The sequence below is a fragment of the Callospermophilus lateralis genome, chromosome 2 (assembly GCF_048772815.1).
Source record: "Callospermophilus lateralis isolate mCalLat2 chromosome 2, mCalLat2.hap1, whole genome shotgun sequence".
Classification (NCBI taxonomy): domain Eukaryota; kingdom Metazoa; phylum Chordata; class Mammalia; order Rodentia; family Sciuridae; genus Callospermophilus; species Callospermophilus lateralis.
Window position 1 is genome coordinate 123,446,157 of NC_135306.1, and position 16,020 is coordinate 123,462,176.

Sequence of the window (16,020 nt, forward strand, 5' to 3'; positions counted from 1 at the left end):
AGAAAGAAAAGTCTCACTTTAATGAAAGGAGATGATATAGCACAGAACTTGAGCTCTTGCACTTGGGCTTACAGCTAAATCATACATTTCAATGGGCAATTCTATGCACATTAAATATATGTTCAAAAAACTCAAATGGTTAGATTTGATATTGAAAGTTTAAAAGCTATTGAAGTATAAAAAAATTATCTCAATTATCAAGAACCATTATAATCACCACAGGTTATTTCATGTCTAAACATCCAGTGAGAAAATGTCCAATTTTTAATATAACAAAACACATTGATAGGAAAAAATATAAAAATTAAATGAATTGTAAAATTAAAACAATGAGATGTTATTCATATTTTATTTTAAAATAGTGTCCACCTGAATTTTACTCAGTCAATAAGCAAATTCGTTTGAAAAGAAAGGTAAAGTGAGCTATTTAGAAAATAGTCAAGGAGTTTGCATGAAAAAAATTCTCTTCATAACCCATGAGAAATTATTTTTATATCTTTTCAAATCTCTTTAATACTTCCATAAAGAGGAAGAAACAGTAAGACTATATCCTCCCAATCCTCCCTTCCAACCCTCTTCTGTTGATTCACTAGCTTGAAACCAACACTTCACAATAGCTTCCATTACTCTGGGTCAAACTGAAATGGAAGAAATGACATGCAAAAGATTGACTTGTACATAATTTTATAATAATCATAAGTTTCAGGGAACCAAATATTTCAATGACCAAATATTTCAATTTTCTAAAATACTTAATCAGCTGAAATAAAAACTTTTTTTGATTTTGAAGAAAAAAATAATGACATGGTTAATCTAAGCTGAAATTACTAGATAGTTTTCTCTACTTGGGTTAGTTAAAAGTCTAAATTTTCTACCATAAAACAAGTCAATCATTCTTCTATTCCAGGTCAACTTTCTTTCAGCTCACTGTGATGAGAATGCTAATAATCCTAGTCTGTCTCTATTTCAAAAATATATTGTTGCTATATTGCTGTCACCAACACAACAGCTAAATCAGCACAAGAGAAATTCTGGCAGGCAGTTTAATACTACACTGATTGCTAAATCCCAAAAGCTTTCACAAAAATTTGAAAATGGTTCCATTCTCAGTAGTTATAATTCCAAAACTTGAGAAATACCTCATTGCTTTTGGATTAATATGCTTTCTGAATTTTTATTCCTTTTGAAACTTTATGGAATACTTCATTCATGCTGTATAGGTTGAATGTTACTCAAACAGAAATGAATTTTACACAACAAATATTACATCATCAATTACAAACATGACCTAAGAACTGCAAACCACAGTTTGCATAGTTGTCTTTTTATGATTTTAACTGTTCACAATAGAAACTCAATATAGGTAATGAAAAACTCCAATTGAGCACTAAAATATTAAGGAAGTAAAGCTTCTCAGCCTCTCTCTCAGTATAACAAAACATTGCCTTAGTCTAACTTAAATGTATTTTTTAAAAAGCAAAGTGATTTCAAAGAAGTAACCCTAACTATATTCCACTGACATGTCAAAACATGTTCATACTAAATACTTATCCTTCCCTAATTACTTTGCAAAATATAACATAGGACTTAAACCTCATTAGCAAAGATAATGTATTGCTAAAAATAAAATGAAACTATATAAACTAAAATACAGATATATAGCTTAGAAATAAGAAACTAACAAAAAAGCTACTAATATTTGGAAAAAATATGAAGGATGATATCATTAAACCTAAAGCACTATTTAGGAATAAGATTTATTTATAACATACCCACTTTCCAAAAGAATTTGGAACAGATTAATATAATAGCTCCTTGACATTTTTATAAATCACAGTCTATTTTAATGTAGAGGTCTTAGGAAGGAAAATAGGAAAGCATTAAATACATTACTACTGAGAATGACCAAAATGAAACTATAATTTAATATATTAGCTAGAAAATAAAAATGATTAACATATCATTAAAAATTTTCTCATATAAATAAATAGAAATAAAAATAAGTAAATTCAATGATTAAAAAATAAAACTTAAAGACCATAATTACCATAAAGTGGACTTGCTCTATATAAAGCAAAAGCTTTTTTTAAAAAATATTAAGAAAAATAGAGAAATACAGAAGGATAAGGGAAGAGAGTTAAAAAAAAAAAAACTTTAAAAACAAGAAAAGACATTTAAAAAAAAAAAAAGTAAGACAACATTTATAAACCAGAGCATGGTAAAAATTAAAAAGACTAATACCATTCAAGATTAATAATTATACAAGGAAAGAGGTATCTTTAATCACTCAATGGGTGGGAGTTAACTGGTAAAAAAAAACAAAACTTCTCACTGTTTCCAAAATGTGAAACACTGATCCTAAGGATTGTGAATAAAGAATATTCAACCTGTATAGCCACATTTTTGAATGGCATACAATCACTAAAAATAATGAGGTTAACATATTTATATTTATGGTAAATTCTTTAGGACCTATTGTAACAAAGGAGAAGCTATAGAACAAAGTATATAATAAGTTTTTTAAAACTACATTTTTATAAATAAGAATACAAAAGAGAAAGGAAATGGACTATAACAAACAAATTAATCTTTAGGGTTTTTTTCTATTACAGTTCCATAAGTTTGAAGCTCCTTTCGAAAATATTTTTAAGTTTGTGTGATAAAAAATAATTATTACATGATAATATATTATACAACTGTTATAGACATCATAAGAATTATAACTAATGAAACTATCACTATAAAGATTATCCACTATCTAAGATCATCCATTTTAGTGATAAACTAGATTGATATTACTTGCTTATAATTCAACATTTTATACAAGTTAAAAATTGAGACCCAAAGGGTGAATTTTAGAATCATAGTGAACTAATTATAAGACCTTTAAAAGAAAAATACAAATCCAAGTTCCCATTAAAGAAGGAATTCTGCAGAAATGCTCAAGCATAATTTCTTGAACTCCCAATAATAATCCTTGTCAAAATACTGAAAGATATTTTAAAAATTATTGTCTCAAATAAAGTTCTTAAAAAATAAAAATTAATGTTCCTTTCTAAAAAAAATTGATAATTTTCAAGATTTGCTAAGTCTTTTTATAAATGAACCATGATAACTATTTCTCAAACTCAGTTAACTGCCTTTATGAAGCTCTTCTTTAACATTATGTCTTAAGCTACACTCAAAGACTTTTTTTTTTTTTTAATCCTAAATGAAAATTCTCCATGTTTTCTCTAAAGGTCAAAAGTTTCTTTTTTTTTTTTTCCTACAATTTTATTTATTGCATGTTTCTCTGGAACCTTCATAATATGAAGGCTTCCACAACAACCTACTCCAACTCCTCCTAACTCAGAAGCAGGTATTAGTTTACCTAATAACGTTAGCAATGAGAAACAATTTTGTTCCCACGACCCAAGGGACACTGGGCAATGTCTAGAGACATGTTTTGATTCTCACAAATGGGGAGCCAAGGGGAGCAAGTCCTACTGGCATTCATTCACAGAGATCGGGAATGCTGCTAAATGTTCTAAAATGCACATGACACCCCTCACGTAACAAATAATTATGTGCCCAAAATATCAGAGGTTGAGGATAAGAAACCCTTTAGATAATATGCAATCTGTTTTTACTGAAATGTTCAGAGCCAAGGCAGCTAACCCAAGTGTTTACTCTCCCTTCCTCACTTCCCTTTTCACCTCACAAAATCCTGGAATGTCGTAAGATATTCCAATAAGCAATGAATATAATGAGAAAATGGCAAAAAGGCCAATTCTAGTGGTTAAATGGTTATATAACTGTAAACTCTATAAAAAATCAAGAATGAAGTAATTTGTGTGTGTGTGTGTATACACACACACACACACACACACACAAATATACACATATACTTTAAAATTGGGGTCACACTGTGTTGCCTAGGCAGATCATGAACTCCTATGTACAAGTGGTCCTCTTCACTTAGCCTCCCAAGTAGCTGGAACAATGCCACCACACTGGCTTCATATAGTATATTATATGTGAAAAAATATAATGCTTCTTACCTTAAATAGGCAACGACATATATACTCATATACCATATGTTTTAATGAGTTTATAAGAGACTGGATTCTCTGTTCTGTATTTTCAAACACCTGTGGATTACAATTTAATAATTGAAAGAGCATTAGGAAAGTTATTACACTTAAAAGGTACTGCAGAGTTTAATCATTCTTATAAATTATTTCTCCAGACACAAAACTGATTCTGAAATAGCATCTTTTGCCCATCAAACCCAAAGGACTAAACAAATAAATGAATTAAATTTATACACTAATATAAAATTTTATGTGTTTTTCTAAAATGTATAAAACTTTTAATAAATGATATTGAACTCTTATGTACTCCAATTCCCCCAAAAACAAAATTAATTAAATTTCACCCATAACATTTTGATTCTCATAGCATCAAAAACACTATCTAAGGTAGAATTAATATTGCTAAAATAGCCACACCACCAAAAGTGCTATTCAAATTCATTATAATCCCCATCAAAATATCAATGACATTCTCCACAGAACTATAAAAAAAAAAGTCCTAAAATTTATTTGGAACAATAAAAGACCCATAATAGTCAAAGCAATCCTGAGCAAGAAAAACAATGTTGGAGGCACCACAATAACTGATCTCAAATTATACTACAGAGGTATAATAACAAAAACAACATGCTATTGTTATCAAAACAGACATGAAAACCAGTGAAAGAAAAAAGAAGAGACGAAACAAATTCTAACAGACACAGTCATTTGATACTTGACAAAGATGTCAAAAGCATATGTTGCGGAAAAGACAACCTTTTTACCAAATAGTCCTGAGAAAATAGGATATTTACATGTACAAGAATGAAACTAGATCTCTATCTTTCAACGTGTACAAAAATCAACTCAAAGTGGTTCAAAGACCTAGAAATCAGACCAGAAACTTTGCAACTATAAGAAGAAAATATAAGCTCAACATTCCAACATATTGACACAGGCACTGATTTCCTTATGAAACCCCTAAAGTTCTAGAAATAAAAACAAGAATCAATAAGTGGTATGGCATCAAATTAAAAAGTTTCTGCACAGCAAAGGAAATAAGAGTGTGATAAGAGACACTACAGAATGGAAGGAGATCTTTGCCAGCTGCTCCACTGAGAGGGGATTAATACCCAGAATATATAAAAAATTAAAACAAAAAACTCCCCCCTTAAATATTGCAACCAATAGATGGAAAACAGATCTGAAGAGACACTTCTCAAAAGAAGAAATACATATGGCCAACAAATATATTTTAAAAAATGTTCAACATCCCTAGAAATCAGGAAAATGCAAATCAAAACTACTTTGAGATTTCATCTCACTCAGAATAGCAATCATCAAGAATACAAACAATAATAAATGCTGGCAAGAATGTAGGATAAAAGTTACATTTTTGTATAAATTTATACATTTTTGGTAGGACTGCAAATTAGTATTACCACTTTGGAAAGCAGTATGGTAATTACTCAAAAGACTAAATTTAGAACCACCATTATCCTAAAAAGCTAAAGTCAGCATACTAGAATGACACAGGCCCATCAATATTTATAGCAGTGGAATTCACAATAGTCAAATTATGGAACAAGTCCAAGTGCCTAACAACAGACAAATGGATAAAGAAAATTTGGTATATCTACACAATAGAGTTTTATTCAGTCATAAAAAAGAATGAAATTATGGCATTTGCTGATAAATGGATAGAACTAAAGAACATCTAGCTAAATTAAATAAGCCAGATCAAGAAAGTCAAGTATCAATTATTTTCTCTTATATGCAGAAACTAGTGCAAAATAAGAGGAAAAAAGTGGGGGAAACCCATGAAAATGGAAGAGCAATCAGTAGAATAGAGGAAAGGAATAGAAGGGGAGGAAGCAGAAAAAAAGAAAAAAAAACTGTAGAACGAAATGGACAAAAACATGCAATGAATATATATGAATGTACCACAGTAAATTTCACCATATATACATATATATAATGCACCAATTCAAAAAACTGTAAATAAATAGAAAGAAAACTAGTACAGTAGAGGTAGGGGAGTAGGATAAGGAAGGAGGGGAGGAAAAAACAAAGTAATGGGGACTGAAGTGGAGCTATTCATATTCCATTCATGTAAGATTACATCAAAATGAGTTCAATATTATATATAACTATAATATACTAATACAAACAATTAAAAAGAATTAATTTAAAAACACTATTTCAATTTGGGTTAAGGCCATTTAAATTACTTGTATTATATAATTATCCATTCAGTCCCAAAATAAGATGACCAAAATCATCTTATATTTCTCATCCTTAATATGAGAACCTAAACAATACTGAACTATGCACTACAGGTTGAATAAGGATAACAATAATTTTGAGACAGATACAGCAAAAACTCATATACACCTCTAGTTTTTTATCTCATTTGGTATTTCCAATGTACATGACTGCCACCATTTGAAAGGATATCACTAATGGCTATTTCTTTTAATAAGAAAAATATTGCTTGGCATAGAAATGAGGGTTGTATAAGCTGAACTTTTCTCTCATTATAATGTAAATTTTACTTCTCACTTCAGGAGGTATTTGAAGAATAAGTCTTATAAAGTTCAATTCTGATATAATAATTAGATTAAATTTGTTTGGTTCCTTGTGATTATAACTAACAGCAACAACAACAACCAAAATAAACCTACTAAAATAATTTTAATCATTTAGAGATGGAAAAAATATCAAATGGTCCACACCAATGAAGATTAGTTGTACCCAGATACTTCAAGTGTACACTTCTGGTGTTGTTGGTAGCATGTTCTAACCAGAAGAATTGTCTGTTCCTAGTTTATATAGCAAATGCTCCTCTTATTAAGAAAGATCAATTATGAAATTGAGACTTAGATTCACTAAAATAAACTCTATTATAAAACAGAGTTAGGAAATTATAGTAGTCAAATTATAGTGTTATGTTGTATTCATATAACAATGAATATGTAAAAATCCCACCATTATGTATAACTATAATGCAGCAATTAAAAATGAAAAAAAGTATAAGAAAAAATAAAAATAAAACAGAATACAGTACCTATAAGATCTACATTTACAAAACACTGAAAAGCACGGTTTTTACTCTACATATTTAAAATTATGTTACTTTTTAAAAATAAATTGAAATGTACACATAAACATACACCCACATATATGCACACACAAGGGTAAAATTTGATCAATGGACATATTATTACAGTACTATTATAACTGAGGAAAGTGGATTAGCTTTTCTAAAACATAAAGAACAACTAATACTTACTGAGTTTGATTGAACTTCTACACTATTTATCAGTTCTCATACCACAGTATATAGTTACTAATTTTTTAACATATATATTTTGTGACCAAAGAATAAAGAGGAATTAAAAATAAATTTATCATATAATTTTTAAATTTTTTATAATTATTTTTTTTACTCTTTTTAGTTATATGTAACATTAGGATACATTTTGACATAATCATAAAAACATGGAATATAATTTGCTCTAATTCAGTCCCCAGTAAAAGACAAGCATGATTATCCTTAGTTTTATCTGCTGACACAGTGAATCAGAATAAAATCAATCATATGTTGTAAATTAATTCTTATAGACCTTATTGGATTCTATATATTTTGTAAAAATGTTTCCAAAAGTAAAATATTATAAATAGTTTGATTAAAGGTAATGTTTTAAACTATTTTTTTTAAACCTAAAGACCAAAATCTAGTGTTTGTCCAAAGGAAATGAAAAAAATACACTAAAGACATGAACTACGACTGTGTAGAGAAATTTTTGCTAACAAAAGCTATACCAAAGCACAAGGTCACTATTAAATGGAAATTTATTTCAAATTTGAATGTGAGAGCAAATTTGAATGACATACATTAGTGGGAAAAAATTAATAACAGAATCATGATTAATAAACAAATAAAAAAGGATATATAAAATAATTCACTGATGGAAAAAATATCAAATGTTCCACACCAATGAAGATAAGGAGTAGCTTTTCTTATTGGTCTCTGCTAAACACTCCCAGAACCTAGCACAATGCCTGGAATGTCTGGTATATATTTATAAGTTATAAGTAAGTCTGCAATAATGTTTATTAAATGAATAATCTTTCCCCTGAAAAAGAGATTTAAGTAAATTTACTTGACCATGAAATTGTGCTCCAATTTATTTGAGAGAAAAATTTATTCTCTTCCAAAAATATTATTTCAAAAGCATATGAACAGTGCTCCCTAATTTAATCAAAAGAAAAGTTTATTTTCTTCTGTAAAACATTTTTATTTTATAAACATTTTTATTTTTAAAATATTTTTAAAACATTAATATCATACTCATTCCAAGTATAAAAACCAAGAAGATAATTTTGATGTAACTGACTTTGCAGAAATATTTTAGAAATAAAAAAAGGCACATGTAGCACATAAAAAAGACTTTAGACCCTTAATATATAAGAATCTCTTAAAACTCTATAATTAACATAAAGAAAAATACACAAATGATATAAAAACATCATTCACTGAAGAAAAATGCAAATATCAAATCATATTATATTTGTTTTATAAGTGATATTTGCCTTACAAATGATCAAAGATTTACAAAAACAATGAAATAATTTTCAATTGTTTAATCGAACAATTATTTAAAGATATAAAATACCTATTGTTAAGATGTTGTTAACACTTTAAGAAAAAGTCCTCACTGAATCAGTTTAATACACCAATAATCATATATTTCTGAAGGATAATTAGTATTTGTCAAAAAGCTTACAAATGTGCATTTTTACCCCAGCCAAGATGAAGTCTAGGAATTTAAGAAAACACTTGGTGGGTAGGGGTAAGAACCTATTAATGTCTACAGCTATTTTAAAACATAACCCCCAAATTACTCAATGTTCTTTCCATCAAATGGTGAAGTCTACTTCCTATTCTCCTTGAATACAGGCAGGCTTGTGACTGTTTCAGCCAATACATGACAGCAGAAATAACACTAACTTAAGGCTAGGTTATAAAAGGTTTCTACTTCATTCACTGGAATATCCCTTTGGTGCCCCAAGGTATAATACAACAAGTCCATCTACTCTGTGCTGTAAGGAAGTCAAACCTAGCACAGAGGTGCTGCAGTAAGCAGTCCTACTTATGAAGTCCTCCCATCCCAGCCACCTGGGCAAGTGAAACCCCTCCCCACCACATCCTCAAGACATTCCAGCCTGAGGCCCCAGACATTGTAAAACAAAGACAAGCCATCCCTGTTTTTTCCTGACAAAATTTCTGACATGAACATAGGAAAATGTTTTTAATATTATGATACTCCGCAGAGATAACCTATCACTTAAAAATATTGTGCAGTTATGTATTTATTTATTGACATGGAAGTTGCCCATAGTATACATTTTTTTAAATTACAGTGTGCTACTTTAAAACAATGGTATCCTTTATATATCTTTCCCTCCACTAGAATATAAGCTTCCTAAGGCAGTACATTACTGTGTACACATTATTAAGAACAATACTTTCATATTATAGTCTCAAACAAAGATATATACTATATAGTGGGGTTATGTGGATAATTTCTTATTTTATGTTTTTATTAATTACTGGATTTTTTAATCATCATATTTTACTTATTAATTTATTCTAAAAACATAAATTGTTTCCATCAAAAGACTGTTACATTAGAACCGTTTAGAAAATAAAATGAATTAAGAAACTGGTTTATTTTAAATATATGTTGAAAGTAATACATGTGGTCATCTGAAGCATAATTCTACATGTTTTATCAGAAAATTATTATTATAAATTAAGTACATAGTAAAGTGATTGGTCAAATTCAACCACAATTGGTCAAATTCAACAGCTTACCTGTTTGTTTTGCAGAGCTCGTTGAAAAAGTCGTAGAAAAGCAGCCAAACTAAAACGGTACATATTATTAATTTTAGACAAGTCAGAGATAATGAAGTACATCTTACTGGCACTCTCAGCCAGAGGGAGATAGGCATCCCGCTCCTGTGGATCATTGGAGAAGGGGAAACACTTTAGTATAGTGCTTTACTGCCACCTACAGACCACTATGAACATGTATAGCCACCGTCTTAAATTTCCACACACATACAACAAATAAGATAACAAATCAAATAAATTTGTAACTCAAAAAACAGCATTATTATTCCTATTTTTATGAAGTTGAGGACAATATACATCTTAGTCCATTCAGGCTGCTATAACAAAATACACTAAACTAGTTCTGCTTTTAAATAATAGAAATTAATTTCTCCCAGTTTGGGTGACTGGAAAATTTGAGATTCTTAAGGCACTGGGAGATTTGGTGTTTAGTGAGACCCCATTTCCTGGTTCATAGAAACGGTTGATTTTGCTATGTCAAACAAGAAGGGGCAAATAAGTTCCTTCAACTGTCTTTTATGAGGGCACTAATCTCACCTAGGAGGGACCACCCTCATGACATAACCATCTGCCCATGGTCCCACCTCCTTATCCTATCACATTAGGAATTTAGGTTTTTACAAATGAATATTGGGGGGAGACATTATTTCAAATACTTTTCTGCCCCTCAAGATAACAGAGCTAAAAATAGTTCATATATTAGTCTTAATGAGGACCAAACGTACTTGGGGAAAGAGGGTAAGATAGAATAGTAAACAGGATCAGACAATAGAAAATGCAATTATACATTTTTTTTTAAAAAAATCTGTTTAGGTAAGGTATGCAAGAGAGCATGGAACTACTAGGCTAGCAGAGAAAAGTTTAAACTATGAGACAAGTATGTGGGACATGTCAAGAAAAAAAAAAACAAGAAAAGAAGATGACTGTAACAGGTTTGCACATCATCTAATAGCACAGCTTAATGTAAGCAGAGGAAGATCAAATAATGATAAGAACCTTCATTCTGACAGAAAATAAAGAATGATAGAAATAGAAGGATCATAAGATTAAATGATCTTAGAACTCTGAGGAGGTCCTCCATGTCATGATCAAAGCACTGGAATTAAAAATGTGATACTGGTAAAATTAAGTGATACATAATTTTTTACTTTCTTACTTTCTTTTTTAATATTTATTTTTTAGTTTTCGGTGGACACAACATCTTTATTTTATTTTTATGTGGTGCTGAGGATCAAACCCAGCACCCCTCGCATGCCAGGCAAGCACACTACCGATTGAGCCACATCCCCAGCCCTCTTACTTTCTTTAAGTAAGAAAAGGCATACAAAATTCAAAATCCTTTTGGTAGAAACTGGCAATCACAACTGGCAATCTGCAAAGTTTAGACTTGGTAAGGAAAATAGGGTGACTAGATAGGAATCAAGCTATAAAATTTGCTCAACTTCTGGTTGCAACAGAGCTCTTTCTCAAGTGAAGAAAGCAGCAATAAAGAAGTGTAAAATTTATAAAAAATATTGAGGAAAAGCTGAAAAAGTCATTAAGACAAATGGAAGATAATTAAAATGTATCAGTTGGAGCTCATGTCAGGTTAGAGCCTGGAAATTCATAAAAACATTTATTTCCCTGGTCATTTATTTCCAACAAAGATCAGTCACTAGAATGCAAGAAAGGAAAAGATATTGTACTGATAAAGGACTGAAACTTTGCTAAAGGAAACATCAAAAGAATAAAGTAAAAATAATTTAAAGCCATTGGTAAGAAAATGGTTCAGATCATCACACTGATGGGATACAGAATGACTAGGGAAAAAAATGCTTTTTAATGGAAATAATGGTTTAAAACTCCATTAGTATCTTTAACTGGCTTTATCTTAAGAAAAGTCCTAAAAGTGCTGGGATCTGAAATGTCCCTTTAAAGCTCATTTGTTAAAGGTTAGGCACCCAGACCATGATACTATTGGGAAGTAGTGGAACCTTTAAAATGTGGGACCTCGTGGGAATTCTTAGAGAATTGAGTGAGTGTTTTCAAAGGGAATTATGGTATCCTGGTTCTTTCTTCCCACTCTTCCTTCCTCTCCCACTTCCCATAGCCATAAGCAAACTGACCATGGCCTGAAACATCCAAAACTGTAAGCAAAATAAACCTTTTCTCTTTTTAAGTTCATTTACCTCAGGCATTTGTAACAGAAAAAAAGCTCACTTACACAATTGGCAAAGATGTTGCCTCCTAACGTTCATTTTTAATGTATTCATTTTCAATTTTAGTACAACATTATAGCTCTACCTTGGATAACATGTGAAAAATCAGTAGACCCCACCAGTGTATGTGGACCAGCAGTCTTTTTTTTCCATGAGCCCAACATCTTAGCTGACTCTCTATAATAAGAAGAATCAGACCCAAGGCTCCAATGTTTATCTTTGGCTTTTTTTCTTAGACATAATCATTACCCTCAAGCCCTGATCTGAATTTTCTATCATATTAACATAATTATTTAAGAAAACCTGATAGAAAATCACAGAGGAAATAATTACTTTATCAAGGGAAATCTGGAGTTTGTAAGATTCTTTAAGTGAGTCCTGAATAAGTGCACTACTTGCTTTTGTCTGATTCAAAGATACAATCAAATCCTTATTTTCCAAAATATTGCCTTGGGATGTGGCCAGTGTCTGTAGAAAAAATTAACAAAATAATACAAACATTGTTAGACATGTTAAAATAACCAATTAAAGGAAGCCCACATTAACTGTCACTAATTTGATAATATGTATAGGAACTTGTTATTTTTTAAAAATTTAAATACTTTGGGTCATCCTATATCAAATAATATAGCATATTATTATATGATGTCATTATCATATCTACTAAAAAATAAAACTATATAAAATTATAGATTAAATTATAAATTCATGCCAATTTTTAATACTTTTTAAAATTCTGAACATATGATAAATAATGCAACAAGGCAGTATAAAAAATTATTAGTTGAATTTGCTTGTCTCAAATGTAATTCCTCAAGATCTTATATTCCAAAATCTATCTCCTTGTTTTCTGTTTGAATTTTAGCATTAGATATTTGTAGACCTTTGAAAACAAAAACATTCTGAAAGTGCTACTCATTTTTTTAAAAAGGCACTGTTATTTTTATTTACTAAAGAGAAAAAGCAATATAAAAAATATACTAAATAGCTCAATTTTACCTCTAAAAGAGATTCCTCAAGCTTGGCTAGCTGTATTTTCTTATCTTCTTCCTGTTGTAATAGTTTTGTTTTTTGTTCCTCTAAATCAGGTTTCTCATGTTGAATGGTTAAAGCCAAAAGCTAAGGGGGAAAAAAAGAAAAGTGGGGGCAAGGTAATCCTAACAATAAAACATAAAACAAGAAAAAAAACTTCCTACTCGGGCCTTGTATTGACCAAATCCTTCAAGCATTATGGTACTATGTTACCTCATTTCATTCTTTTTAATTAAACATGAAACACTTTCACAATTATATCTGATGAAAAAGATATTAGATAAATAGTTAAATTGATCAATAAAATGCTTAATAGTATAAGAGAGCTGTAGGAAATTATAGTAATTAACAAATCAATAAGTAATATTTAGTTCTAAAGTTAGATTTTTTAAAACTATGGAATAGTCATCTATTGATAAGTAGTTACATCAAAAAATAACAAGATATATTACTTAAAATATTGAGATATCACTTCACATCTACAAGGACAGCTTCTACTAAAGAGATAACTAATATGAATTAGCAAGAATATGGAGAAAATGGAACGCTCCTACATTGTTGGTAGAAAGTAAAATGGTGAGTTTGCTCCTCAAACTCTTAAGCACAGCTACTTGCACTTCCACTAACAATCCATTGGATGATACACTCTGAACTGGTAATTGTATGGTATGTGAATTATATTTGCTAAAACTGTTATCTGTTGAGCTGGTAAAAAAATATGTAGGCATGATGGTACATTCCTATAATCCCAGCACCTCAGGAGGCTAAGACAGGAGGATGGTAAATTCACAACCAGCCTCAGCAACTTAGTGAGGCCCTTAGCAACTTAGCCAGACCCTGTCTCAAAATAAAAATTTTTAAAAATTTATGGCTCAGGGGTTAAGTACCCATGGGGTTCAAGTCCCAGTACCAAAAAAAAAGAAGCTTAAATTGCTAACTTTGAATATTAATACAGCCAATGACACTGGTATAAAATACGTAATTGAAAATCTGCTGTACAGCATCTTTCCTTAGTTCTTAAGCCTACATAGCACCTTTTAGCAATTACCTTGAGAGCTTTTAGATGGAAGGGAGTAATTGTGTCAATTAATTCTGCCAAGTTTAGAGTGATTGTTACAATGTTTTATCTGTCAGAATTATTATCAACTCAGTCAAAAGATACATTCGTATAAATGTATTCAGTGAGTCCTATGGTACAGTAAGAAAATAATATTTTGAAAAAAGTTTTAAAAACTGCAATAAAGAAAAATTTATAGCAAATTCACATTCACATAAATCAAACAAGAGAAAAAATCACTATCATTAGATGAATAAAAGAAAAATACTCAAGAAATCAACATCTTATCTTTCAGGAGCAAAAAAAAAAAAAAAAAAATGAGTATATATATAAATAAAAGCCTGGGCATAAAAAATCATTTTGAAATTCACACAAAAACCATAAAATTTAATGACACATATACAGATAAATTGAATTTTAAAAACACAAAGATTGTGATTTTAAAAATATTGGCTCAGGAATCAACAACCCTCAATTACCTGAATGTGTCAATTAACTGCATCTTTCATGTATTTCAATTTTCCAATTTAAAAAAATTAAGCAAGTTTTCTTAATCTCTACAAACCAATCATCTCTCAAAATCTACCATATCTGACAGAAATAAGACTATAAAATTAGAGTTATGTTGCATCAGCTTCAAATATACAATATACAATACAGATGATAAATAAGCAAAACTGTTTTCAAAATCATAAGTTTAAATACTAATCAGCTTAATACAATATCTTTCTATTCACAATGTCTAATAAATATACAGCTACAAAAAACTCTAACGTAAATATATTATGACTATATATATATATGACTATATATATATATATATATATATATGACTATATTTTTACATACCTGCCCTCTTAATCCACTTCTTGTTGTAGTAAAATTAACCTCAGTAACAATAGAAGCTGCATCTGGTGGAATAAAGGGATTTGGGTTTCTTGTTGATAGAAAAAGGCGGAATTCTTCATTGTAGTCAATAATCTTGTCACCTATTTGTACCACATAACGTGGTCCTGTTTAAAAAAAACACAAATGCAGTTAACTGCCCTGAATATTTTGTATATCACTGTATGATACTTAAAAATACACATTTTCAAATACTTACAACGTTATTATAGGCTTTTAAACATTGTCTAAAGGACAGCAAAGCTTAGGCTATCCAAGGAACTATTAGAATAAAAGACCTGTTAATAAGCAAGAGTGAATAATTCATTTTGATGATCCTGGAACGCTGAAGTATTAAAGGAATATCTGCTTATATTTAGTATGGTTTCAATATTAACTACATCTTTTGTATTTCAAGTTTTTCTGAAATAGTGGATTATAGATTACAAAAATAAAAACTCAATTATATGTTATTCTCTATTTCTAATTCATTTATTAAAAAGTTTATTATACTAGTATTTATTTTGTAATACATGAAAAAAAATGGAATGATAAAATCTAGGAAAATATCAAGATATAAGTAAATGCAAATATATCTACTATCAACTAAATAAAAAGGCAACCTAGAGATTGAAAAATACTTGCAAACAATTTATCAGAAAAATCAAGATATCAAAACTTATAAAAATTCTTATAATTCAATAGCAGAAAAAATAAATAATCCAATTAAAAATGGGCAAAGAACCTGAATAGACATTTGTACAAAGAAATAAGAATGTCCAGAAGATAAATGAAAATATATTCAATATTCAACATCACTACTCATTAGGGAAATGCAAATTAAAACTGTAAAATATCATACATTCGTGATATGTG

At 29.6% G+C, this 16,020-nt stretch overlaps 1 protein-coding gene across 2 annotated transcripts in view; it reads right to left on the reverse strand.

Annotated features, from left to right (window-relative positions):
- The window catches only part of Dync2h1 (dynein cytoplasmic 2 heavy chain 1), a 337,531-nt gene that overhangs the window by 177,876 nt on the left and 143,635 nt on the right, over window positions 1–16,020 (reverse strand). For both annotated transcript variants that reach the window (XM_076843827.2, XM_076843826.2), the window contains 5 exons: window positions 15,109–15,272; window positions 13,170–13,289; window positions 12,504–12,638; window positions 9,934–10,077; window positions 4,041–4,130 (listed from right to left, as the gene is read on the reverse strand). In XM_076843827.2, coding sequence (XP_076699942.2) covers window positions 4,041–4,130; window positions 9,934–10,077; window positions 12,504–12,638; window positions 13,170–13,289; window positions 15,109–15,272 — 653 coding nt within the window. The remainder of the gene's footprint in view (window positions 1–4,040; window positions 4,131–9,933; window positions 10,078–12,503; window positions 12,639–13,169; window positions 13,290–15,108; window positions 15,273–16,020) is intronic.